Source organism: Oreochromis niloticus, linkage group LG23, assembly GCF_001858045.2.
Source record: "Oreochromis niloticus isolate F11D_XX linkage group LG23, O_niloticus_UMD_NMBU, whole genome shotgun sequence".
NCBI lineage: Eukaryota > Metazoa > Chordata > Actinopteri > Cichliformes > Cichlidae > Oreochromis > Oreochromis niloticus.
This window is the reverse complement of record NC_031986.2, coordinates 37788303-37816045: the sequence shown is the minus strand read 5'-3', so window position 1 is coordinate 37816045 and position 27743 is coordinate 37788303. Positions and strand designations below refer to the sequence as shown.

Sequence of the window (27743 nt, the reverse complement as noted above, 5' to 3'; positions counted from 1 at the left end):
TAGATCATGTCCCAGTTTGTTAGGAAGGGCAGCCAATTAGAATAATCTTAAACAGAGGAGGAAGCGAGCTAAAACGACTTGTTTCGTACAAATATGAACTCAAGAGCTAAACCAAGACTTAGCAATAAGATAAACAGGGATTAATTTGAATTGTGAATCATGTAAAGCCACTCCAAGAATAGAAATATGGAGTTGGTCATGAGCATAGTACTTTCCCCTTCATGATTATGAACAGTATGAGACGGCAGTTCTGTGGTTCAGACTTCAGTATTTAATTTACATTATTCATAACATTTTTTATCTCTTTAAGAATTTTTTTTTTCGTATCTGTAAGTGGGACAAAAAAGTGCAAATAATACCAAACATTTTTTGTTACATACAACACTGCGTACACTACACTATTGTGCACGACCAAAGTTAGAGACAAAATGACAGTGAGTCTACCTCTTTTAGGGCCCTCTTTTTGACCGAACCTCTGGCAATGCCTTCCACTTACATACAGTACATACTTACATAGATACAGATCATTAAGTGAGTGGCAGGAAATAAGAATCAAGTTTTTTTTTTCTTCATAGAGGAAATGTTTACATTATGTAGGATCATATCACATTTAAGAGGAAGTGATGGCGCAAGCCTACTAAGACGAGCGTGTTACAGGAGGACAGCTATAAGAGTCGTAGGTCTACAGCTAGGAGGTGTCGCATCTGTCTCCAATAAGCAAAGCCTAAAAATAAAAAATCCAAATTACATCGTCACACAGCTGTGAGGATGAGGTGCAGGTTCACCATAAATGCCCAGTAACACTTGTGGTCTTCAGTGCTGTGTTTAGGTGCACCCACCATGTTTCTTTTTTTTCTTTTTTTTTTTTTTTTTTTTTTTTTTTTTAAATCATGGCAAAATTGTACAATAGCTCCTTGGACAGCTATCACAGTCGTCACGGGCACAGTGAGAATTGTTAAGCTAAGATTTTCCAGTATGTGTTAATAAAAAAAGGCATCTCTTGTAGATGAAAAACAAGGCTCAGAGAAAAGATACAGGAAAGAGAGAGAGCTGCTGCTTTACATAAATAACGCCAAGAAGGACAGAGGGGATGCCTGTAACACTTCCAGAAGCAGGTTCGTGCTGAGTTTAAACTGGTAGCCCTTAAAACATGATTCAGACAGTTACCCTCTGTTGATTAAACACTGTCATAGATCAGAGCTTCACCTCTATAATACAGAAGTGTTATATTGTGTTGAGCAAATGATTTATTTACAACCATGGTGACACAGTTGGCTACACAATTTAAAAAAAAGAAAAAAAAGAAAAGAAAAAAGGTTGGCTATTGCAATGGCCAACCATGGTTGCAATTGGCTGCAGGAGTTTAAGAGACATATAATTTACGTTTTTATACAGTATGTGCATGCTCGCATCAATTGTTTATATCTGTGCGGCTGTATCGGATTAAGTGAATGTGAAGCGCACTTTAACATGATAATAGTACCAGCCAGTGTATGTGGGGGGGTTAGGAGGAGATGGAGAGCTTTACTGGTTTCACAGTCGGGAAGAGTTTTCATTGTGAGAAGTGAGAGGTGGAGTTCTCAGAGGGGAGGGACAGTTAATGGTGACAATCCAAGTGTTTCAGAGTCTGTGGGCAGTGTGCAGTCTCGATGCAGGCCAGAGTCCCGTGTGTAGCTGGTGGTTTGAGGTGTTATTTGATGATCTGAGGACAGTCGCTCCAGGCTTTGGCCTTTCGTTTGGCCAGAGCGAGCCAGGCAGGCTCTGTGGAAACCTGCGGAGAGTCACTGGAGGGGAAGCGCTTTGACACCTCTTTGACAGCAGGTGGAGATGGTGTAGAGTCTGCAATCTCGACTGCAACAACAAACACGGGGTAAAAATGGGTTACTAATCTGTTTGCTTTGCTATATCCCATTATTAGACTCATTTAAAAAAAACGATTATTTTGAAGAAGAGCTTCAGGAAATAAATAAATTAGCCTGACTAATAACAGCAACTGTAATTAGAAGAACCAGAAATCATAGAAAAGCAGCTCATCCTGTTGTTTGTGATGCTAAAAGCCACTTAGCATATTGACTTTACTATGATATATGACAATTTTACCAGTGACAGAGCTCGGTAGAGTGTTAGCCTTCTTTAGGTGCTCCCGGCGTTCAAATTTTCCCAGGAGGCTCTCTGGTCTCTTGGGCTCCTCTGGCGTCTGAGGTTTAGAAGAAGGACTGATGTTTCCACTTCCTTTGCTGTCTGTGGGGCTCACCAGCGTAACCTGCAAAAGAGATTTGGGATCCATAAGATGGACAGTATGTTACGGAGATCACGAGAAAGTGAGTAAATGTTGATCTGTGGGGCATACACTGTCTCGCTCTCTAGCTTGTTTTTCTGCAAGCTTGGCCTCTCTTTGGCTACGACGCTCCTCCCGGTTCTGCTGCTGCTCCCTAAAGCCTTTCTGCTTCTGCAGAGCCAGTGTGATCCACAAAGGTCCGGCCTCCTTCTCCTGGACCCTCGCACTGTCCAGTGAGTGCCTGCTCTGTAGGGATGGTTTTTCTGCAGATGAACACATGATAGATGTTGTTGGAAACCTTTGATACTACAACAAATTGTACAAACTGTACAACAAATTGTGTATTTGTTGTACAGTGTCCTTGGGTGCTCTGAAAGGCGCTATTTTTAAATAAAATGTACTATTATTGTTTTTAGTAGTAGTAGTAAAACACTATTTTTAATTTAACAAAACATATTCATCTCAAAATCATATTCCAAATTTTTCCACAGGACCTATTTTTCTTTCTGTCCGACAATGCGTGTAGGTTAGTAGAAAGAAAATAGCTATTTACATAAAAACTATTCACATAATTGTTTGCGGATTTATCATTTAGTCCCAGTATATTCACGAGAAGGCAGACATCTCTACTGCCAATATCACCAACTTGTGCTAAAACAATCTAAATGGATAAATGGTACTTTGATTTAAATAGGGAACATCCTTTTAAGCAGTAAATGTTGCCAAGATATTTGCAAATCAAATGCATTTGCATTATGTAGATGAGAAGATCATTGCTTACGTCTCTTTACCTAAATAGGAAGCTATAGTCTGGAGATGCTTAGGGGCGAAGCAGCTTACACGATTTCGTCTAAAAGTATCAAGATAAGCTTACAAGCTCATCTAAAGCTTGTTATTTCATGTGATAATTTCAGCTAACTAACAAAGATGCTGACCTTTCCTGATAAGTTCTGTCTTTCTGTCTGCCTTCTCTCTCCAGGGTATGTTAATGGAGGGGAAGAATGATCTCTTCTCCTTCGGCTCTTCTTCCCCTTGGACATGACTTTGGGTGCTCCTGTGCAGCATTGCCACCGCTGAAGGTTCCTCACTCCTTCCGGCTTGCTCCTGGATGGATGGATCCACACCCATTGTACTCTCCACTGAATCATCACTGGGAGGCTCATGAACTACCTTAGGTAGCGGTGATGGAGGAGGTGTTGGGGCTGCACCTGTAGGCTTAGGTGATGTCACTGGTCTGCGGTAGAGCGGTGGCTTGGAAAACACTTTCTCACCCTCACTGTGTGGAGTCGGGCTGGGAGACTTCGTCAGTTTACCCCGGGGGAAAGCAGGAGAGGCAGATGCATGTAAATACTTGCTGACCGCACCCTCTTTCTGAGGTGACGTGGGGCTTGATTTGTCAGAAAAGACAGAAGAGGCATCAGAGTCTGGCTCAATGGGGGTAAGAGGCGAAGGGACGCCATCAAAGCTGTCCCCAGCACTGTAGCGTTTCTTCTTTTTCTCTGTGGACTGTTCGCTGTGAAAACGCAGAGAGTAGTTGGTCCGCCTCAGCTTTATGCCGAAAGGAGAAGGCTTCTCCTCACTGTCCTGGCCCTGCTCCTCTCCCTCCACTCTGCTTTCAGATGCCTCTGTTTCACTCTGAACTCTGCTCTTCAACTCTGCCTCTTCAGACTGAATTTCAGAACTGGGAACCAGGAAAGAAGGAAGGTCTTTGGCAAACATACACTCATCTGACCCTCTTTCTATGATGCGGACACTTTTACTTGTCCTGTTCTGAGGTTTACTTGATGGAGAGGGAGAGGCTACAGTGGGGCTTCCAGGTGGAGCAACTTCATCTCCTGCTTCTTTATCTTCTGCACCAAACACCTCAGAGTTCCTATTTGAATCTCCAAACTTCTTCCTTGCAGGGGTGATGGAGAACTTGGCGCTAGCAGACATGGTCTTCCTGAGGTTAGTGTGGGCAAACACAGGCTGTTCTTCAGCGCTGGACTGAGACTGGCTCCTGCTCGGCTCTGGGTACTCGCCGTACTTCCCCTCCTCTACCCCCTTGAATATCTTTGATCTGATGCTCGCCCATTCTGCCAGGACGGCCGCACTGGACTGATCGGTAGAGAGCGCAGACTCATTGAGGGATTTGGTTTTTCCAGACTTGCGTTCTGGGGAAGTCTTGCTCTTTGTTGGCGGTGTTCCTTGGGCCTTTCTATCCTCTCCCAAACCCAGCAGGGACTTGCAGGCGGTGTCTTTGATCTGGTCTAAATTGACAGCTGTCCCACATAGCTGGGCGCCTGTCACTAGGATGGCTGTATGGGGGACATATGGAGATGCTGGCAGGTTGGGGGAGTCTGGTCCTTCAGAGGAGGAAGCCTTTGCTCCATCTCTTTGACAAGCGACAGCAGCGCTCTGGTGGCTGGAGGCTGGTGTAACAGGCGTCAGATTGACCTTCTGGAAGAGAATCTGTTTCTCACCAGAGGACACTTTAAAAGAAAATGGCCTCTGTCTCTCCTCCATCTCCCTCCAGCGTAGCTCTTCAGCTCTCCTCTTCATCTCTTGTGGGTCAAACTTCCCATCCGCCTCCTCCAATGACATCCTTCTTTGCTCCTCTTCCTCCATTTTCCTCTTCTCCTCTGCTACCTTTTTTTTCTTTTCTTCCATTTCCCACATCCTCAGTTTCTCTGCTTCCTCCTCTTTCTTTTGTTCCTCTTCTTCTACCAGCTTCCTCCTCCTCTCAGCCTCAAGCTCTTGCTGCCTCCTTGCCTCTTCCTCATGCTTCCTCCTTTCCTCCTCCTCTTGCCTCTTCCTGTCCTCTTCCTCTTTCCTCCATTGTTCTTCTAGTCGTCTCCTTTCTTCCTCTTCTTCCTGCTGTCGACGCTCCTCCTCTTCTCGCATCCTCCTTTCCTCCTCCAGCCTTCTCATGCGCTCTTCCTCTTGCCTCCTTTCCTCCTCCTCCCTGATCCTCCTTTCCTCTTCTTCTCTGACCCTCCTTTCCTCTTCTTCTCTGATCCGCCTTTCCTCCTCCTCTCTGATCTTCCTCTCCTCCTCTTCTCTGATCCTCTTTTCCTCCTCCATTCTCTTTCTTTCTGCCTCCTCTAGCAGCCTCCTTGCCTCCTCTTCTTCTCTGATCCTCCTTTCCTCCTCCTCCAGTCTCTTTTTCTCTGCCTCCTCTAGCAGCCTCCTTGCTTCCTCTTCCTCTCTGATCCTCCTTTCCTCCGCCTCCATTCTCTTTTTCTCTGCTTCCTCGCGCAGCCTCCTTGCTTCCTCTTCCTGCTGTTGCATACGACATCTCTCCTCCTCCAGTTCACGCAGCCTCAGCTCCTCTGCTCTCCTCTTCCTCTCTTCTTCCTCCTGTCTGAACCTCAGCTCCTCAAGCTCTCTCATCCTCCTCGCCTCCTGTCTTTCCTCCTCATGGAGTCTTTGTTTCTTGAAGCTTTCAAGGGACTCAACAGACGCTCTACGCTGGTCGTCTGTGGAGACGCCAGCTGCTTCGAGGTCATCTTGGACCAAACTAGGAATGGATACCTCTTGGAGGTCCTGCAATGCAAAAGTCCAAGTAGTGTCAGTTTAAAAAAAAAATAACAAAGGGTGTCACAGAATAAACCAACATGCAAACCCACATTAAAAGAAACTCACCTGTGTGAATCGTCTGTGCTTGCGGGAAACCCTCTGGTTTTTCGGCTTGACAGAGAGTTTATGTTTGGCGGCGGCGTTGTCTAAGCGAGGAACAGACTGAGGGACGGCATCAAGGTTGATGGACTCAATCGTGCCAGTGAGTGGAAGAACTCGTTTGGACCTTGGAGACTTCACAGGAGGGCTGTGTGGTCCAAATGGCTGACCTCCCTGGACCTGCTTTTTCCACAGTAAAAGAGCAATTAAACTACAACTAAAAGAGATCTCTGTAGACACAGTTCACAGAAAGCAGAGGTGTCCGTGGTGTGATAAGGTTGTTGCAAACTGAAGCGATGTGGTACCTTGACAGAATCAGGGAAATGTTTTTTCCCTCATAAATTTGTTTTATATTCTCACAGTTTTCTGAATTTTATCCTCAATTTTGTGTGTGTGTGTGTGTGTGTTTTCTCAAAAATATCACCCACACCCCATATTTTTGAATTCATTTATTTATGTATTTATTTAATATTAATACAATCCCCTGATATGGAGCGATATACTAGAATCACAAAAGGTTCTAACCAACTTCTTCACATGTTTAGTGCGACCCAAGATTTAAACAGAACAAATTTTGTTGTGTTAAATTAATCAAACTTAAAACAAACAAACAAACAAAAAACCTACCAGTCAGTCAACTCATACCTTTGGCTCTGTTCTTAGTGGCTCGGCTTCTACCTGGGCCAAAACTTTCAGAGGGCTACGCGGAACCTCTTCCTCATCTGAGCTGCCCTCATCTCCCTCACTTCTTCTCAGAGAAGGAGGCCTTTGGCCAAACTTTATACCTTGTGCTATCTGCCTCTGTGAGGATAAAAAAAAATAATTAATGATTACAACATATCTAGTTGGAGCATAAAGAGAAGTGAGTGTACACCTCTGCATGGCCCACCTGCAGATTCCTAACTTTATCCGACACGTTTTCCTGGGACATGCTGTGATCTAGACCAGCCTCCTTCACAGGTTCCTCTGGAATGAAGATGCTGTCGTGTGAGAGAGCTCGAGATCCGATGGGATTCAACTCCCTGCAGGAGAAGGAGATTGTCTTCAGTGCTGCAGCGTGTCATCCTTGTCAGTCATTCATGCATTTATCACAAACTGGCTGCAGCAAAAAACTTTACACAGTGAAATGATTGACCTTGTTACACACCCGCAGTGCTGTTACAAGTCGTTATGGGTTACAAGCTCGTATTGTCAGTGAAGCCTTTTGCCTTTAAAGTCGTTTCAAAGCACAGCCTCACCTTTGTCTTTACAGATTATGTCACCTTGCAGCATATTGTAACCGCGTGATTTAACACTTTCATTTTTCTAGAAGTGAATAAGAAGCTGAGTTGCTTTTAGCAGAGAAAAAAAAAAAGTACTATTAAAAAAAGCAAAAAAATTCGACCCTTGATAGTAAAGTGAATGGACACTAAGCTCAGTTTCTGTGTGTATAATATAGATGAATACAATACAAAAAAACCGATCTATGTACTGACCTCAGATTTTGATCGGACTCGTCATCAGATGTAACGCCATTGCACACTTCCCCTGTGGAAAAACTGGTTTTTAGCTCTGCTCCATCAAAGCCCCCTCTCGCCTGTCTTTTCTTCTTCTTCCCAAACAGTCGTCTGAACGGCTGGAACTTGCCCTGTCGCCTTCTCTCTGACGGAAAAAGGAGAATGGATGACAACCACAGCCACGTGCAATCACATCATTAATCTTTATATCTCACCCTCAGGGGGAGATAACGAGCAGGACGGTGCCTATGAGCATATTCATTGTTACACGTGTGTACTTAATGAAATGCGTTTGACGGAGTTAAAAGAAAACAAATCAAAACAGCAGATGGAATGAGAAGAAAACCTTGGCTCTATGGTTCATACTTGTGTTTACAGGAAGTGTGAAAAATAGACACTACACATAAAAAATAGAGCACCAACAGCCAAAGAATTAAAAAAAAGGAGGAGGTCACTAGTTCCCCTATTTACAGGCTAAAAATAAATCCACAACTGAAAGCAGAGAAAGTTCAGTGATCATCACAACTCCAAAAGCTAACACAAACTAGCCACATGTGAGCAGCACTACAGTAAATATAAAACTTCAAGGCTACACATATCACAGCTACCACTGGGAGATTCACTAATCTATCAATCTGTGAGGTAATCACTTCAAGTGTGTCGATTTAGACACAATAAAACAGGGCAGCTATCATAAACCCTGCTATTGCTGCCAAGGTCAGTGCTGATTCATGAGGAAGTGTTTGACAAAAGCGAAGAATTTAACTTTGGACTTTGCGCAGGTATCTTTACCACCTCATCATTGTTCATGCCAGTAAGTTATAAACTCTTACACTAAACTTTCCCATGTGTAAATGCAAAAACGTGTCTGTGCATTCTCTTCTCAGAATCTAAACAATAACGTAACAATAAAAGTTTGCTTGAAAACATTTAACAGAACCTCATAGAAACAGTAGCTCAAGCAATTCACAATCCATCATAATTCAAAGCTTATTGCTCATAAAAAAAACAAACAATTATGATCCTGACCTTAAACACAATGATCACCTAATGCATCTTCAATGAAATTGTGCTTAAGTGTGATTCAATTCTGACCACTAATGTAGCAGGAGAAGCAATTCATGCTATTTGAACATGGATGGATGACAAATTATGGCATGAGCTTATGGGTTCTTCAGCTAAAACTGTAGACAAATAATTTAATCATCTCCAAGAAAATAATGTGATTGCTTCCTGGTTTTTTTTCTTGGTTACCAGGATAGATCAAATACTTAAAAACAAATTATGAGGGATGTGGCTTGCTTCAATTTCTGGAGTCAATCCAGTCCCCACAAACTTCCTGGATTCTCGCTAGATCCAGTTTTTAACAGATTCTTTATCATCGAGACATAGAGCAAAACTTTTATTTTTATTTTTATGTGATACCTTCACAAATATAAACCTAACTGAAATTGGGAGACATCCCCTGATGTTCTTAAGCCAACATCACGAACTAATCTGGATCCGGGTTCTCTCTCCTGATCCAGGGATTCAGTTCGTCTACAGTGTGGAGGGAATTTTCAGCCTTGGTTGAGGTGTTTCAACAAGTACTGCAGAACATTTCTCCTTCAAAACTACAGCAGCTACCCAGCTGTGTGTCTTACTTCTGTGTGTTTGTGTAGTTGTGAAGGTCCACTCCCTGAACTAAGTGGGTGAGGTTACAGAGCTACAAAGCTACTCTACACCATTGTGCAGACAGGCATTCACTGGGCTCTGCGGGTATCCCTTTCAGTGCTATAAGTAGAAACCGGTGTGGGATTTCACTTTGCATGCTGCTCACTAAACGAAAGGCATGATGGGAAATGATACAGTAAACTAATTTCCCCACTCCTTGACCCTGAAGAACTCAAGGGTTTTTTGTGTATGAAAGAGAGAGGACATGTTTACACAAAAAATATTTTAGAAACTCGGGGTCAAGGGACAGATGTTTCCATCTTGTTCATCTTATATTTGACTCTGCTGAAGTCCCTCATCATTCCAAAAAAGATCTATATAAAGATCTATATATACACCTTATCTTACATACAAACATAAACCCTCATTTTCCTTTTGAAAAATTTTCTCAAGTATCGGCCAACATAAAAAGTATTCCCATTTTTGCTATAAAAACTTAAAACTACTGTTGTTTTTCTCCAAAACATGGACGTGACAGGGTTACCTTCCATTGTGATGACCCAGATCCCAAAGGATTTTAAGAACAATTTTATTATTTTGATGAACATGTTCATTCCTCTTCTTGCAGAGACTTCGAAACTTTACTACTTTCATGACTTAATATGAAGCTTAGCTTAAAACTATGGGAGAAACTGCCAGCATGGCTCTTTCTAAATTGAATAATAATAATAACTAGCAAATCTATGGCACACAAATCAACATTTTATATCTTTTTGCTCAATCAATCAATCAATCAATCGAGACATTATGTCCACACAAGTCAAATGGATTTGGGTTTAAACTGTGCTTTTGGTAAAATGGTTACAAAACACACAGATTAGTATCTAAATCTAACTCGGAGCAATATAAGAAATGTTTTAGTTTACTATTAAAATCGTAAACTAAAACATTTCTTATATTTGAGGAAGTGGAATGGATTGCTAGCTAAAATCGACAAACATCATGAGTCCCTGTATCTGCATCCAGACTGACAGCGCTGTCTTTGCCTTCTGTCAACAGCTGCTGAGGTAGTTTAGATTCACAACACTGAAAAAACCTTACGAGAACTTTCGAGAGGTCACTAATGCTTTTAAGTATTAAACAGTTCATAAATTATAATATTAATCTTAGCCGTTTAACTACTAGCAATTACATCAGCGTGAATTAAGGTAGCGGCTATGGCTAAACTTTAATGTGAACGCTAGGTAGCAAGCGTTATCAGTCCTGCAGATCTGTAACAATAATAAACAGCGTGAATTTGACAAAATAACCAAATTGTTTAGCTAAAAAGTGTTATGTTTCTCTTGAAGTCAAAGATTGAAGCTGATAAAAGCCTACCAGCAAGTAACGTTGGCAGCCTACCTTAACAACTCTGATGAGCAACGACATATGGAGGTAAGGGCCTAGAAGTACAGCACTGCCTCAAGCAAAAGTAAAATAATAACAATAAGAATATATAGTAATGCGTAACAAATTTGTTAGACCACCAAATAAAAGGTTTATTCCACAGCTGCCAGAAATTAGGCAATAACTTTTAATATTTCTATTAAGGTTCAACCACCAGTATGCACAAGCTCCTCAATCAAAATGATGCATTTTAATGCTAAATTTGAATGCTATGTTTTCCAAAAAGCTCATGTCATAAAGCATATCATCATTATTATTAATATTCTTTATTTATTAGGCTACCAAATTCTCATCTCTTCAACAAAACCTTCCTGTTTTCTACTCTTGTGTAAAGTGCCATTTGAAAGGCGCTATACAAATCTATCATAATAATAATAATAATAATAATGATGATAATAATAGTTACAGCTGTTAAGCTAGCGGTTAAAACTAAATGCATTCCTGAGCAGAAAAATTAGTTTTAGCGGTTGAATGTTTAATTAATTTTTGATTTCTCAAAGAAGTCCAGTGCTGGCTCGAATTTGGGTATTAAAACAATATTTCAGTTTGCTATATGCCTAATAAAAACATGAGGTTTTTAACAGTTTTCTACAATCTTTGTGTTTTCTTGTTTTTTTATGACAAGTGGTCCAATCATTTTGTCATACCTTACAGTTAAAGTAAGCAGTAGCAGGTGTGGGAGTGTGTGGTGGGAGCAGGTGGAAACCTGAAGAGGTAGAAGCTTGCTCCAGAGAAAAGAGGAATTTAAGACAGAATACATGTGTGTTCATGGGAGGGAGAGGTGTAACAGTGGAGCTGCCAAGAGTAGAGGAAGAAAAGGTGGATGAGCTTAAATACCTGGGGCCAAACATGAAGATGACAGTGCCAGCAGGGTGGAGTAGGTGGAGTTGAGTGTCAGAGGTGATTTGTGACAGAAGGATAGCAGCAACAGTGAAAAGTAAGGGTTACAAGGTGATAGAGACACCTGCTGTGATTATAGTTTGGAGATGGAGGCCAAGCTGAAGATGCTAGAATTTTCACTGAGAGTGACCAGGATGGACAAGATTAGAAATGAGTATATCAGAGGGACAGCTCAGCTCAAGAGGGAGTTAAAGAGGAACGAGTGAGATGATTTGGACATGTACAGAGGAGGGATGGTGGATAAAGCAAGGATGGTGGAAAAAGGATGTTGAATATTAAGGTGCCAGGCAGGAGAAAAATAAGAAAACCTGAGAGGAGGTTCATGCAGAGGGTTAGTGTGACTGTGAGATGGAGGCAGATGATCAATTGTGATGACGCATAAAATACCTTACAGTTACAGCATTTTTTTGCACTGTGCCAGACAACTTAAAAAGTGCTGTCACTGATGTTATCTTTTTTTTTTTTTAAGCAATACCTTATTTTTTGTCATTTGTCCCCTGTGATTTTTCAAAATAGAATCAAATACATTCCTTTCTATCCGTATTGAGTTTACATTTCCAGTATTGTAACACCCTAGTTTGGAATCAGGTTATATTTGGTAAAAACAGCTCACTGACTGACAGAATAGTAGACTGCCTAATCTGTGGATAATCTCAAAGCAGTACTTTTGGGATATATTACAGAGTGATTATGAGGAGGTCTCTGACTTTTTTATCCTTGCTTTGTTTCTTTTCATGCCATTCTTGTTTCTCTTTTTGATCAAATTGGTGGCATCAACCTGTTCACTCTCAGTGCAAGTGCAGCGACTCATATTATGGGTGCGACGGTGATGCTCTGTTTCCCTGCAGCACGCTCTTCCAGCATGAGGGCCAATCCAGTGGTACAAAGCTCATAATGCACCGCCATGGGCATGCTCACACACTCATGCATGAAACGAGGAAGGACACATTTTTTCTGCAGAGAACAAGACTCGGCAGCAGCACAACCTATTTATGAGGGTTATGTCTTGCTTCCCATGTGCTCGCAATGCAGGATGCTTTGACCCTGGTAATCCAGGATTCAAAATCTTGTTGGTTTTTCATTCTAGCCATTAGATCTGGGACTGTTTCACATCTGGTGAAGGTAAAAGACGGAAGCAGGAAACAAGCTAAAAATAACTATTTATGCAGTATGCAGTCTGTGATCCGTGATCCATAAATGTAAGGGAAAAACAAAATCACAGCAGCTGTGTAATATCCAGGTGATAATACCTTTTTTTCATTTAAGTATTTATTGAAGTTAAACATAAAATTAAATGTACATCACTTGACACATACCTTAATTTTAGGACTCGCATACCTTGGTGGATCCCTTGTTAGCCACCCTTTGGTCAGTGCCATTTTACATGCAGCCAGCAGCACAGCAAGTAAGTATTTATCTATACACTCTATGTCTGAGGGTATGTATCCTAAAAATATGGATTTGAAATCAAAAGGTAAATATGTGCTAAAGATGTTTTGCATCACTTTATGAACATCTCTCCAGTAATTTTTAATATTCTTACAGTCCCAAAATATATGGTGTGCTGCTTCATAGCCACAGTTCCTCCAATATTCGAAGCCTCCATCATCATAGTGTGCTGCAGTAATAAAAAAATGGGTAAGTGGTTGTTTGATTTTTTAATGTTTTGAGTATAGAAGTTTCTTAACTGAAGATATCTATAAAAGTCTTGATTTTCCAAATAAAACGTTTGCTTGAAAGTTTGAAAACCATCCAACAACCAACCAACTAACAATGCACACCATTTCAATATTGTTATATCCTTCTCCAACTTAATTTCTTTTATCACCATTTTCCAAACGTTTAGTGTGGCTTTTACCCATGGATTTCCTGTTTTAACAATGAAGCCCTGTAGATTTTTATCTGCCAGAACTGCCTGCATATGCATATCGGTTATTGTTTTGCATTCAGTTTCCTTCCATGCTGCTACATATGATGGATCACACCAGTGCAGCATTGCTGAAATACAGTATTTTTTTTAAACATGGTAGGTTCCTGCCACCATTCTCTCTGAGCAGTTGTAGTGTTTTGTATTGTATTCTGGGTCGTTTCCCTTGCCATATAAATCTAGAGATCGTTTATCCCATTCACTAAAGTATTTTCGTTTAATCCAGAGTGGAAGGGTTTGAAACAAATGTAGAAATCTTGGTAACATGTTAATTTGTTAATAGAAATAATGATTTCTATTCTAGAGCTTATGCTCAAACATGGGATATGATTCCATTTTGTAAGATCATCTCTGTCTCACTCCTCTCTCCAGTGTCAGATGTTGAGTTAGGTGACCGTTAATTTTGAGCCTTGCAGTTGGATTGTCATATAATGCCTTTACATTGTTTATCACTAGCTCATTAAAACCAAATTTAGGCAGTACTCTGTATGGGTACTGCCAACTAACCAAGTCAAATGCCTTTTCGGCATCACCTGCTCTGTATGTTGTTGTATATAGTTGTTTATGTGTAAAGTGCGTCTTGTATTATCCTGAGTTTGACGTTTATGAATAAAGCCAATCTGATCGTTGTGTATGAGGTTAGGGAGTATTTTTCCCATTTGTTTTGCCATTATGGATGTATAGATACGGTAATCTACATTGAGTACAGAATTCTGTATATACAGGCATCTGCGGTTTTAGAAAAGAGTTGTTTATAAAGGTTTCAGAGATAGACTGGATCTTATCACACACTTATGTGTGTTGTATTGTCTGCTTGGCGTCTCTTAAGTTTCCATGCCAGTAAATTTGTAAATTTAGAGCCATATTCGTAATGATCTTTGTTTAGAGAATAGCATCTTCTTCTTAATCTCCTGAGTGTATATTAAGTGTATAATTATTTCTAAATTTGTTCTAGTGTTTTCAGATTTTGGTTTTGTCCATGGTTTCATTTTTGATAAAATCTCAAAGCGTTTGATAGGGTTTAGTATTCCATTGACATTGAAGGAGATGATTTTTAGTCTCTCATGTATGATATCTAGCAAGAGCCAATAAATCTACTGCATGTAGCCTCTCTGGAAAAGTTGCCTTAATAACTACAAGAAAGTAACTAAAAGAAAGTAACTTTGTAATATGAACCAAGAACTCTTCTGGTAAACATATATTGGCTGGCTTTGGCGTCTTGTCTCCTCTTCTACTGTGATGCCCCATGCTTGCTGGGTCAGCTGCTCCATAGGATCCACTGGGTGGAGAAGAACCTTGATCGGGAAGTAATTTGTAGCCTCCTCAGCTGAATGTTAGAGCTGTGTCCCCTCCTCGTAGAATTCGCGGAGCCTGGATGGGTACGGTGTTTGGAAGCGGATTTTCTTTTCCCTCAGCGCCTGCTTCACATCATTGTATTCTTTTCCTTTATTTAGAACGGCTGCCGGATAGTTATGATCAAAATAAATCCTCTGATTATTCATCATTATGTCTTTCTTTATCCATGCTTTGTGTAGAATATCCTCTTTTGTTTCATAGTGGTGAAATCTGATCACTCTCGATCTGGGTCTCTCGGTCGAGGCAGGTTTGGGGGCGAGCGGTCTTTGTGCCCTTTCGATGTGTAGCTCAGTGGCTGGTGGAATGTCCAAGTTTTCTCTAAGGAGTTTCTCCACGAAGCTTATCGTTGAGTCCCCCTCTTCATTTTCTGGGACATTATATATTCTAATGTTGTCTCTCCTGGCTCTCCCATCCTGGTCAATACGTTTTTTGTCATGCTGAGGTTGAGCTTTGAGCACATGTTTCATCACCTGCTCGAGTGTTTGGACTCTGGTTTTGGCTGCTTCAATGTGGTTTTTGACCTAACCGATTCTCCTGTTAGTCTAATGAATTTTGCCTTTTATTTCTTTGAGTTGAGTGTTGTTCTTCTTTCAGAATTCTTGATTTTCTTGTAGGATTATCTCCATGTTTACTTTAGCAGGTTCAGTGGATGTCTGCTCTGTGTTGTCTTTAGCATTAGCCCCGCACCGCATTCCCCGCAAGTCTTCATCCCTTTAGTTTAATTGCTTTGGGTTTTTCTTTCTTATTTATCTTGCTTCCATCGCTATCCTGGTTTTGGAGTGTCTTTAATATCAGACAGGTTTTAAATCTCAGTTTGCAGGATATTTTGATTTTTTTTACGGAGGAGTTGTGTCTCTATGAGGTCATCTCGAGAAAGGGCAGGACCGGAATTCAATGAATCTACTTTCTGTGTTAAAGTTTTAAATGCTAGGAAACAGAAGTATAAGATGTCCACTCTTACCTTTTCCTAAAATAGGAATCTATGGCACACACTGGACTTGGTTTTTAATAAAGTGATTGATGCTCAGAATAATACAAACACTGCAATTCTACATATATTTGGAAACCATATCAAAGACAATAGATATAAAAGAAACTACTTTTAGACTTAAACTTTTTATTTCTATCTGATCATAACAAAACAAGCAGTACCAGACTAAAACTAAAACTTGCTATATTTCAGACAGAAAGGGTGTAAGCCAAAGCAATGGCTTATGTACACCTAGCTCTCATATGTAATACAAAGTGACAACTTTTAATGGTAAATGTAATGCTCTGCAGTATTCACAGTTCACAATAATCCCTATTTGTCCTCTACTGGGCTTCATTCCCTCGTTTAAGCTAACTTTCTCCTGATTGGTTGCTTCTTGCAAACAACACTTTGAAGAGCAGGCGGAGGGGCTTATGAGCTCAAAACCAAAGATGTGGATCTGAGATGACTATATGAGGAATATCTGCTGTGATTTACATCATAGTGAGCCAAAAGTGGGAAAAGAAACTGCGGCAGTTTGAAACTTTTAGCTGACAAGAATTACATGTAAATACACTGGTCTTATTAATTCAAAACATAGTCATATTTAATATATATAAGTTTAACAACTGATGCAGAAAACAAGAAGCATCACAGGTCCCCTTTAATAGTAATATTAATACTGACATGAGAATAAGAAAGCCTACAGTGTTTCTTTTATATCGACAAACTCCTCAAGCTCCAGGTTGACAGGGCCCCGGTGACAACACTTTATCTCTCTTTTATTGAATTTGAACTCACTTTCCAAGCTATCATTTGCTATCAGTCTCTCGAGATCAAACAGAAAACATACTGAATAAGGTGATTAATATCTGTAGCAAAATAACTGGAACAGCACTGAAAACCCTGCAGTTATATAAGAAAGCAAAACCCATCATGTCTGATTGTTCCCACCATTTACATCATCTCACACATTCCCTAATGTCCGCAGCCATCTCTTCACTTGACTCTTAAGATGAAAAGGGTCATTTACTCCCATATATAATCTAATGAGTTATTTTCTTATTTTTTTATGTTTTAAATATTTGATTTGATATTTTCCTGTGCATTTCTTTGTTGTTGTTGTTGTTGTTGTTTTTGTTTTATCTGTAAGCTTCCAACTGCTGTAAATGAATTACCTGATTGAAGGCTGGAAGATTAAAAAAACAACAACAAAAAACCCCCAACTAGTTTCTAATCTTTTCAAATGTTTTTATGCTTTTACAACAACAACAAAAATATGCACTGTCTATAGCTGGGCAGGTAGTATAAAGTAGAGTTTTGTAGCTTTTTTACTTAAAGCATCATCAGAGCAGTGAACCATTAAAGCCATGGTTTTCATCTTACAGTCACTAATAAGTGGTATGAAACTGATGAGGAACATTTTTTTAAAATATTTCTCAGAATAAGCAACATTCAAAACTCCCACATTGCCTATAGAGGATGGGGTTTACAGCCACTTTAAACTCTTGGACATGTTATTTACAACCAGTTTCAAATTGTGATCACTGGCAGAAAATAGTCCTTGCAAAAAGGGCATGATAATTCTTTCATTTTGTGTCCATAATATTTTATTATATGCACTTATTATGCCTTTTCAGCTCCTTTTCCCCTCATTCTTGGGCTCTACTGGAGAAGCTTTGAATAACTAACAGTTCAAAATACTCCCTAATCATCTGATAATGGTCCTTGGTGCAGCTCCTTGGTTCTATCTTTGTCTGAAATGTGACATTTTATCTGGTCTCACTTAAAGTCACCTGTCAGCTGACTGGCTGCCCTTCACAATTAAAAGGTTTGAACTGCATGTTCGTAAGATGACCATATTAGGGATATCCAGTCTCACTGACATCACAAAGATCCAAGAGTAAAAGTATCCACCATTAAAACAGCATATATGTGAAATAGTCACATCTATGCTAACATTATCATTAAGACAGGTATTGATTATCTCCACAGAATCTGTACACTTGCAATTCCTGAACACAAATGTGGTTTCATGATGTTTTAACATTGATGTGTTGCTTTGTTCAGTTTACACTATGCTAAACTCACTCTTCATGAGGGTCATCGTGACCCTCGCAGGGATCACAGACAAGCAAGAAAAAGGCAATTAAAGAAGTCAGAATGTGGACACAGCACACCACAAAGGAAGTAAATCTCTTCTATGAAGTCAAACCCATCACCACACCGTGCAGTTCTTAAAGAGACAGTTAAAAAAAAAAAAGGTCATGATGCGATGAACCTAACATGTTTTTTTAAAAGGCCGTCTCTTTAAGATGTCTATAAAACCACTTTACCTGGGCCTTTGGATTCGGTTACCTCTAGGACCATGTCATGCTTAGTTTCCATGGCGTCCGTTGCTATGATCACTGCCCACCTTGGCTGTGATGAGAGAAAAAGGAAGTGAACATGGGGATGCTGCTATTAAGATTTTAATTCAGGGAAAAGGAGGAAGAGGAAAGGGCCTCTGTGCTTTCCATTTTACTCTGCACTGCCTCTAGTGTGATCATCAGAAAGGTCGGCTTTGTTAGCTCTTGCAGAATGGCTCTTGTGATTGGCTTTCCTGGGGTATGATAAAAACAAGATGAGCTCTCTGAAGTCTCTCTGCTGTGGCTGCAAAAATAGTGATTAAAAAACCACCAACAACTCAGCTTTATCCCAAGTAACAGTTCTCAGCTAAGATGCAGGTATTATAAGTTGCCTCATAATTAGAGATCCACACAAACCACCTCTTATTTGCAACTCCTAAACTGGCAGGAACCAGTACACCACAGATGGCTTCCTGAACCCTGAAACCCCAGTGTCCTCTGGTCAACACCTGTCTGCAGCACGCCGGCCAAGCCAGAGGTTTTCTGATGTACAGCAGAATGTGTGTTGTGTTGTAAAAAAAACTACAAGTGCCCAGGATAAAACCAGAGAATGTCAGAGACAGTACTGAGAGAGCTGGAGAGAAGCCCGCTGCCTCCAGTGGGATCAGCATGTCGTGGGCTTCCTTCCTGAGTGTGACAGAGCTGCACAGACTCTCTCAGAAATGTCTCGCTCCAGAAAAAGGCTCTTTGTCCTGTCTGACTCCAGCCAGCACAGGACAAGGAGCAAACAAGCATGTTTGGAAGTAGGAGTGTGAACACAGACAGAGAGAGTGTGTTTTGAGGAAAGAGACTGTATGTGATTGTGTCTATAAACGGAGATATTGTGGAATCTTGTTTTATTGTTTGGCTGTTTGGCTGCTTGTGCCAATGTTGAGAAAGTGTCTGTGTGCTGAGAAGCTTTTATTTCGTGTTTATGTGTAGTCCGATTGCTGCAGAGGACAGAGATGAGATGAGAGAAGCACGAGGAGCAGCCATGTGCTCTACAGAAGCAGAGAAATGCCTTTGACAAGGATACAGCTGCATCATAGTATGGCGGTGGCATAACACGATGCTGCATCTCAGCGCTTTTGAACGACTCAGCAGCTTAACATCCTTCGGGCCAGACAACTACCAGAGTCCTGATGGCATAGCTTAGACTTGTAGCAGCTAAGTGCCATAATCTCACAGCGCAAGTAGCTTGCTGACAAAGCAGACAGACGAACGTGTTGGAGCCGTGTTAACAGTTTACCTATTTCAGCTGCGCAGCTCGAGATGGCTGCGCACCACTGCAGTAAAACCTTAGGGAACATCGATCTGCCCTTTTGCACAAAGCTCGTTTTACCCAGATGAATGTTCCTGCTGCCTCCGCTGTGTCTTTGGGAGAAAAACGGTGAAATAAATACAGTGCAGTGACAAAACAACAGGTCTGGGTTTGTTAGGTGTATTAGCATCAGGTGTAGACTGAAGAATGGGAGCATGGATTGGAAAGTGATGTGGTAAGCGATGGATGAGGAAGGAGATGCAATCCCAAGATCTGTCAGGTACCCTTAGGGTTTGGACTTCCATCGTGTCTCAGTCTATACTAATCATTGAAACAGGCAGGGCCAAAGGAGACCGAGAACGTACACAGAACAAGTGCTTATCACTACAAACAGACTGAAATAGTTCACTAGGTGCACACCTGCATATGTGCAAACACTGCTCCTGGTTCTCCTGATGTAGTTGTTTTAAGAACAGTTGCACAGAGCAGCACAAAGTGGCAAACAATGATAGTAAAAGGAGCATGCATGTGCACTTGCTATCTAGTGCACCCTATATTGGTTAAAATAAATATCAGTGGCAAAGCGTAATGTAAGTGTAATGGTGTAATCAGTTCCTAATGTTAAATGTTTCTATGAAGTGAGCTGAAAGCCACAGAAATGACAAAAACTGCATTTTGCGGTGTGGCAATTTGCAGCCATGTTAAAATCACCAGTTTAGCAGAATTAACATCACATTTACAGCCTGTTACAAACAATAGCTTTGATCTCTATGTGTAGTTTCCCCTTTCTTAACAATTGCACTTTTCATAAAGCTTTGATCTGAATGACTGAATACGACCTCTCTATTGCGTTTGTAGCGTTGGCGCCTTTTGAAGACTTTTTAATGGAACTATCAAGCAAATGTCATGGTCCACTAAGAAGTACAGCTCATCTATGAAGTTTGTGCTTTAATTTTGGTGAAGGAAATTCTTGTAATTTTATTAGTTGCTGTTACATAGTATTAATTAGCAGGTGGCTTTCCATGTACATATTTGCTGCACCCATATACAGTATGGGTGCAGCAAATATGCAAATATGGTTCCAAAAAATCCAAATAGCACCAGCCAGTCAGACGTAGACTGTATAGGTGCATAACAAAAACAAAGACACCTCTTATATATGTATGCAAAGATATAATTTGCTAGGCAGTTGCATTGAAAATGCTGCAAAAGGCACCAAGGTCATAAACTGTTGACACTTCTAGTGACTATGGCTTATCAATACCTGCTGGTGACATGTACTACAATCTTATTTTGATTTGTTATTTATTGTTGTTTATTTCACTCTTCTATATCTGTGGACAGAAGCACTTACACATGCTAATGCAGTGGTTTTATAGCAGCCTGGTTTTCATACAGACCACCCAGTCATCCACTGATCGATTAAGAGTTCATTACAGATCATTTGACTTCTACTGTCACAGTCAACTTTAAATTTAACCTGAATATCTAAAGATGATGCAAAGTATCTCATCAAATTATTTGTTAGCAGTTTCATCATTGTCAGGGCTGCACATTTTCAGTTGCATTTAAAGGTGGATTAACCATTAGCTCCATGCTCTAAGCTGATTTCAGTCCATATGTGTCTTTTAAGCTTTTTTTGCAGCTAATTTTAATGCAAATCTCCTTTCTTACAACCTTTGTACCACACTTGCTGTACAGGGCTTAAGGAAGACAAACATGAACATCAAAACACCAACATGTGCTGATGCTGTTTCTGCTGCCATGAAACCAGAGCCCCATGTGAGTTAGTGAACATACTCAGTCGGGCAAGTTAGATCTAAACCTACTTTCTGCCTGAGTTAGAGCTAAGGCATAATCTACTGACAAAAGAGAAAAACTGCCATAAGGAAATGTTAATATGGATGATGTTGTAGCACCAATATTTACAACCTCAGTTCCAAAAACTGTTGCGTACAAAATAAATGCAGCGATTTACAAACCTCATAGACTCATATTTTATCTTTGATAGACTATAGAAAACATACAAAATGTTTAAACTTAAGACATTTTACTATTTAATGAAATTAAATGAATTTAATGAAAAAATATTTAACCCATTTTGAATTTGATGGCAGCAACATGTCTCAAAAAATTTGCAACAGAGGTAACAAAAGACTGAAAAAGATTCGGTTTAAAAAGAGCAGCTTTACATCTCAGAAGTAAAGATGGGCAGAGGTTCAATCTTCAAAAAAACTGATCTACAAATTGTGGAACTTTTTAAAAGTAACGTTGCTCAATGTAAAATTGCCACGACTTTGAACGTGTCATCGTTTACATTACACAATATTATTAAAGAGTCTGAGAAACTGAAAAAATCTCTGCGCGTAAAGGACAAGACTGAAAATCAGTATTGGGCACTGCATTAAAAATGGACATGAACTCAGGAACACCTCCAGAAAAAACCTGTGAACACAGCCGTGCATTCCACTAATGCCATATGTGAACATGATCTAGAAAAACCGGCTCTGGGGAAAAAACTCTGTTAAAACTCAGTTTAATACTGCTGTGTGGTCAGATGAGTCAAAAATTGAATTTATTTTCAGACTAAAGAGGAGGACGACCGTCCAGTTTGCTATCAGCACTCAGTTTAAAAGCCTGCATCTCTGATGGTAAAGGGGTGCATTAGTCCTTGTGGAATTGCAAAAGGCATCAATTCCTTCTTAAAATGGTAAATTTTCTCAATTTAAGCATTTATATATTTTCTATGTTCTATTGTGAAAAATATGAGGTATGCAAATCTTTGCATTCTTCTTTTATTGACATTTTATGCAGCATTCTAACTTTTTTGGAACTGGAGTTGCATATGGCATTTAGAAGACTACATACAGCTTCATGAGGGTGCACTTGTGCACAGTAGTGCTTGGAGCTAACATTTCTGTACTGAAATTCTCATAATGCCAGTGCTGACAAACTAACATGATGCAGGCAGTCAATATCATTAACCATCTGGGGAATATAACTGTCAGTATAGCTGTAAACTGACTGTAACTGACATTTCTCCATGGAGCTCATTAATGGTCTTATTATTAACTTATTGACTGAACATCACCAGCCTCCGCAGCCATAAAGCGTAGTTTTGAAAAACCTTAACAGAAGCACTAAATGTACAGTTTAGTCGGACAGGCCTGGAGTAAACACCAGCTGCAGTGTTCTTGGTATTTGTCCCCTCCTTTGAAAGCCAAAGGCTGCGTGTGGTGTAACAATGGATTTAGGAGTCACGTGCAACATGTATCACATGACCGTGGTTATATTTTCCACATCAGGCAAGTGTTAAGTGACTATGCTAAAGTTTTGCAAATAAGCTAAAAGCCCCTTTTCTCCTGCCTGACCATCTCACACACTAACATCGTGACTCAGCATATTTTATTAGACAAATAACATACAGTAACATTACTGCACATAATAACCTTGTACAGCATGAGCAACATGATAGGTGTCTTTCAAACAGAGAGAGACTGTCTACACCAATCTACAGCTTAAGTCAACCATAAAACAACACAGAAGAGGCAAACCTAACTGTGTGCTCAAGATTGCTTTCTTACCCTTGTGAAGTCGCTTTGTGCGCGAGGGAACCTGCGAGTGTGTGCCTGTTCCACCTGCCTGCTGTCACTGTGGATCTAGGGCATTACCTGGAGTCAGGTGTCAAATGCGGTGAGCACTCGGTTGTGTGTGCGTGCGTGTCCATGTATGTGGGCGCACGGGAGAATGACTCGGTAAGCATCCCTTGATATTCTCATGCTGATGAGAATATTATTGTCCCTGTAAGGTGACGTCACACGATGAAAACTCATGTCAGTTTTGGCTCATGTGTGTCAGAGAGTGGAGCACACGCACAGTCTGAAGGGAGGAGGTGTGTCGGTGGGTACAGGGGCAGTGAGAGTGCCTAGCGAAGAGAGATGGGCGTTCTCCTGTGTCTGTTAGTGCTGCTGTGCTGAGGAGGCACAAAGTGACACTTTGTTTTCCCCGCCAGATAGCCAGTGCAGGAGAACAGAGTGGCATTCAGCATTTCAACTGGCTGATGCTCATAAAGACTTTCTTTGTGGGTTAACTGCAATCATGGATGCACATGTGTGATTATAAAGGTTTGTAATGCGCCCCATCACAGCTCCCTAACAGTGTTATGGTCACAAATGTCTGTAATAGACTAGTCTGTGAAGCTCACAGCCTTTAGAGCTATCCAACACTATCCGACACACACAAGTCGGCTTGTGGAACTATTTAGTGGCTATTTTTTTTTAAAGGTAAATATCCTTTTTTAGGAGAACAAAAGGAACTAATTGCCCTCAATCCTTTTTTTTTACATTTATAATACTTTGACGTGGTACCATAATGGCTGTGAGAATCACCACAGTGTTACTGTGTAATAAGGGCTATTCCCCCCACTCTCCAGTTTTGGCAGGATCACACTGCAGTCTCACAGGGATATGGTAATGATGGGGCTTTACCAACCTGGATGCCGCCTATATTACAGCAGCACAGCACTTCAAAGACAGACTGTTCTCTGACTGCCTATGTGCATAAATAGAAACCTCCCAGTAAAGCAGCACAAACACGCTCTAGTACAGATATTCAGATCCTCGTGTATTCGTGCACACACGCCGAGCAGAGTGTCTTAACGATTCCACTTTGTGCGAAAAAGGCCAGGCTCAAACAGCCTTCTCTATGCTAAGTGATACTGTAGCAGCCACTACACTTGGCATGTGGTAAAGCAGTCATTCAAATTTTTTATGGAAATTGGAAAGCATGCCTGAATATGTTTTTCCGTAGCACGGAAATCTGTATGGATGCAATATGATGTCATCTTATGATTTATAAGAAATACACAGAGGGGGAAATGTCCACAAATAGTAACATTTTGAATGGATCTCAATAAACCACAGATATGTGATCTACAGCCTGCTGCAATCCCTTGTCATTTTGATATATGCTAACATTTCTGAGGTGACCTAAATATGACGCATGTCAGGAAAATAACAAGAATAACAACATAAACACAATAAACACTATGTGGTCATATTATTTAGGTCAGAGATGTGTTACATAAACATTTCTAAGATCATCCAGGGAGGAAATTTCTAAAGAGTTGATATTAACTTGCATCACAGAGGACTGAATAATTAGGACAGGCCTCCTAAGGAACTGACTGCCAGACTGTAATTACATTTTTTTTTTAGCTTTGGAGAAGAACAGCAATGATGGTAATGCAAACCTCTGTATAGAATAAGAGAATTTATGCTTTAGATGGGCAGTGCGGAGCTTTGCACAACATGATTAAAACTGTGATTGATTATTTAATCGGGTGAGGTATCTAGCAAATTCTTTATCATTTTTACATTTTTTTACAGGGGCTGGTGTATCGGTTACCCTGGTGGTACAGTGTCAAATACCGATACTTTTATAAAATCATTTAGGCAGTCTAAAAGGACCCTGATGCATTTTGACTCACGAGAGGCAGTAGGGCATGTATAGTGCCATATAAATAAATTAAAATGGAATATAATTGAGTATTGTGTTAGTAAGATACTGTGAGTTATTCTGCTACTATTTTGAACTAAAAGAGGACAAATCGTAGTACTTGTTTCATTTCAGAATACAGAGTCAGGTGGGTCATGCAGTGAGATGCAAACTACAATCAAATGCTCGATCCGGTCAGTGCATCACACGCTGTGCACATACTCTTAGACAGTCACTCGTTTAATGAACAACCAACCTTTCTAGGTTATCATGGGGTTTTTCACTTCTGTTTTTCCTGATATTTAAAACACACAGAGACCAGAGTGTCAGACAGGCATTTTTACATCTTACAGAATTTCAAATTGAATCATTTTCTTTTGAGGTCACAGGGCCATACATGACTCAAATAAAATGAATTCATGTCTGGCACTACAAAGACACTCAGCAGATGTCTCTGCAAAGAAAAAAAAAGCCAGTTAGTCACCATTGGGTGGTGATGATACGATAACAGTTTGTTGTTTACTGTGCATCAGTGGATCTGATACTCCAAAGGCTGGATATGAAGCGGCTTGTTGTTATAGCGGTTAAGTAACTCCACTTATCTGCTATCTTCATCTTTACTATCATATCTTCCGCCATATTTCTCCTGCAAAGCACGTGCTTCAGTCTTTCTATTGATGACCTAAAACATAAATACTACAGCAGTCTACATCTTCATGTCAGTCAAGCTCTGAATCAGCCAACCAGAAAACAGACCAGTTTACTCCACACCAGCACTATAAACCCAGCACCAGTAGCCTGTGAATTAATATCTGGCAAGCTGCCATTAATATTTGCTGCCTGTGTGTCTCAGCCTCAAAGTCCATTGGCGACGACAGTGTTGCAGCATTGATTTAAAGGCTTTAAATGAGGCGTGGAAAAATAAATCCATAATTTCCTTCATTTTTCCCCCCGCACATGTAGGCCCGCACCATATGGCCTGCGCATGGTTTTCAAGCTGGCATAAACATCCTGACAATTCATACCGACTGCCCATCGTTTAGGGGAAGACAAAGTAAAGGAGAACATCAACATACACCCTAAAGGCACCGATCGATACCTAACCGTTGATTGCAGATTAGCGGATGCCGCCGCACGGGGACTACAGCCTATTAATTGCAGACTAAAAAGCGCATGGAGAACAAAGAATGTGGCCTCTGCTTTTCTCACATTTTGTCACCGATAGCATCCAAACGGCGTTTAATTGATGAGGATTGTTTGGGGGTTTAAAAAGTAACGATTGAGCACAACCTGGCCTGTTGACATCGGCGTTTGCGCATTTCAAACCGGATCAAATTGCAAGTACCAGCCCATTTACAGCAAACACACACACACACACACACACATACACAAACGAACACACACGGATCTGCGATGGATGGAGCAGAAGATCTGAGCAGGTCAATGGGTAAAATGAGGGGTGGTCTACAATGACAAGGTCAATAGCGTCGTGAAAATGGAAGTCAGTAACCATAAACACAAACCGACATGGAAGAGAAGAAGATAAAAAAATCCCACCACCTCTGCTCGGAAACGCGATCCCCTCCTTCTGATCCGCGCTGAGGTAAACCCAGCTCCGGCAGCTCCGACCCTTTTGTGTTGCTGATGCTGCGGGTGCCCGACACGGAGACACACGCACCGCCCGACGGTCACAGCTGCACGCGTGCGAGATGGAGATGAAGATGGGAGGGTGTGGCTGCCAGAGAAAGGCGAGTGTCGGCGAAGTAACGGCGCATATATGAGCTCCGGTCACGATGCGAGCACGTTACTGTAACGTAAGCTCGTGCCTGTGGGTGGTAATGAAAGGAATGACGAGCTGAATGGAAGTGAAAGCACCGAGGAGGGAAGGGAGGGCAGGGTGGTCTTCCTGCAGGTGTAAATCCTGCAAGGATGTCTTGAGTCTGTGGGTTTCTTGTATGATGCCTAGTGATAATAAAACCCTGAAGCATCACAGGTTACACAGCAGACCGCTTACACCGCACTGTGGGCTGCGTGTAGGATAACCGGAGGAGGGCACACATATTCACCCTCTGTTCACCCACCCAGCATATTAAGAGAAAGACTCATGTTTTGTCTCAAATCTTCAAAAGTCAAGGTATGTGAGTGTCTCAAAAATTAATTAAATAAAAAAGATTTGAAAAGACATCTATAATCTAATCAGCAAAGCACGAAAGGTGTCGGCAGTTTGAAAGTTACTGCCATAGAAAAGGGAAATACACAAGTGCACAAACATCACAAAAACAAACTACTTTGGCAAATTTTAACTAAGAAATTCACCACCAGGGGGCAGTGTTTTACCAGCCGCTGCGTTGAACTCTTTCCGAGGTGCTCAGCTGTTCTTTTAACTTTTAACCTCGTAGCTAATTTACTTTAGCTCGTTTTGAAAGATTTTAATGAGTTTTAAAACCTAAATTTTCAATAAGTGCTTCAGAGGAAATATTAGTACAGAAATCATTGTACGATCTCTACCTTGTACAATGTAGAGTGCCTTGAGGAACTGTTGTGATTTAGGGTTATTAATGACTAAATAAAACTGAACCAAAGTTTACGGGCTATTGAGTCACATGGAAAAAAGTAAATATTTAGTTTATAGTCTCTGTTTAAAGAAACGAATGTCAGCAGCTAAAATCAACAAAGAAAAAAGATTTTTAGACATAAAAAGTTAATCTTATTTAGATACTGTTTCCATGGATCATTGCGGGGGATGCCTGGGTTAGGTTAACTATGGTATGAATGTGAGCATGAATGGTTGAATGTCTCTGTGACAGAGTGGTGACCTCCCCAGACTGTACCCTTACTTTGGCTGTACAGTTTAGAGACATTTGCAAAAACGTTGGAATACACGAGGTCTCTGACTCTCCATCACCATGCCAGAGT

General features: G+C 40.7%; 1 protein-coding gene and 1 non-coding gene across 5 annotated transcripts; one reads left to right on the top strand and one right to left on the bottom strand.

The window, feature by feature from the left end:
- Positions 1–248: 248 nt before the first annotated feature.
- cracd (capping protein inhibiting regulator of actin dynamics) lies at positions 249–26741 on the bottom strand. Of its 3 annotated transcripts, none has more exons than XM_025903189.1 (9): positions 26388–26741; positions 7411–7576; positions 6825–6957; positions 6581–6736; positions 5903–6118; positions 3214–5803; positions 2351–2541; positions 2101–2263; positions 249–1851 (listed from the first exon to the last, which is right to left on the bottom strand). In XM_025903189.1, the coding sequence occupies exons 3-9, from the start codon at positions 6864–6866 to the stop codon at positions 1691–1693; spliced, it is 3519 nt and encodes a 1172-aa protein (XP_025758974.1). In that variant the 5' UTR covers positions 6867–6957; positions 7411–7576; positions 26388–26741; the 3' UTR covers positions 249–1690. The 3 variants fall into 3 exon arrangements, with proteins under 3 accessions (XP_025758974.1, XP_025758975.1, XP_025758973.1); XM_025903190.1 differs by lacking the exon at positions 26388–26741 and adding an exon at positions 10486–12706; XM_025903188.1 differs by lacking the exon at positions 26388–26741 and having other exon boundaries at positions 5903–6115.
- Positions 9883–19313, top strand: LOC100712442 (uncharacterized). Of its 2 annotated transcripts, none has more exons than XR_003216432.1 (4): positions 9883–10518; positions 12758–12835; positions 12976–13068; positions 19013–19313. It is a non-coding gene; the product is annotated as an uncharacterized LOC100712442 (transcript). The 2 variants fall into 2 exon arrangements; XR_003216431.1 differs by having other exon boundaries at positions 18480–19313.
- Positions 26742–27743: the final 1002 nt, after the last annotated feature.

What these genes read in the sequence shown, in the direction of transcription:
- cracd (XM_025903189.1), bottom strand. Translation starts at nt 6,866, where the DNA reads ATGTCCCAGGAAAACGTGTCGGATAAAGTTAGGAATCTGCAG. An exon ending in ATAAAGTTAGGAATCTGCAG is followed by an intron (nt 6,737 to 6,824) that starts GTGGGCCATGCA and finishes TTATCCTCACAG; the next exon opens with AGGCAGATAGCACAAGGTAT. An exon ending in CACTAAGAACAGAGCCAAAG is followed by an intron (nt 6,119 to 6,580) that starts GTATGAGTTGAC and finishes CTGTGGAAAAAG; the next exon opens with CAGGTCCAGGGAGGTCAGCC.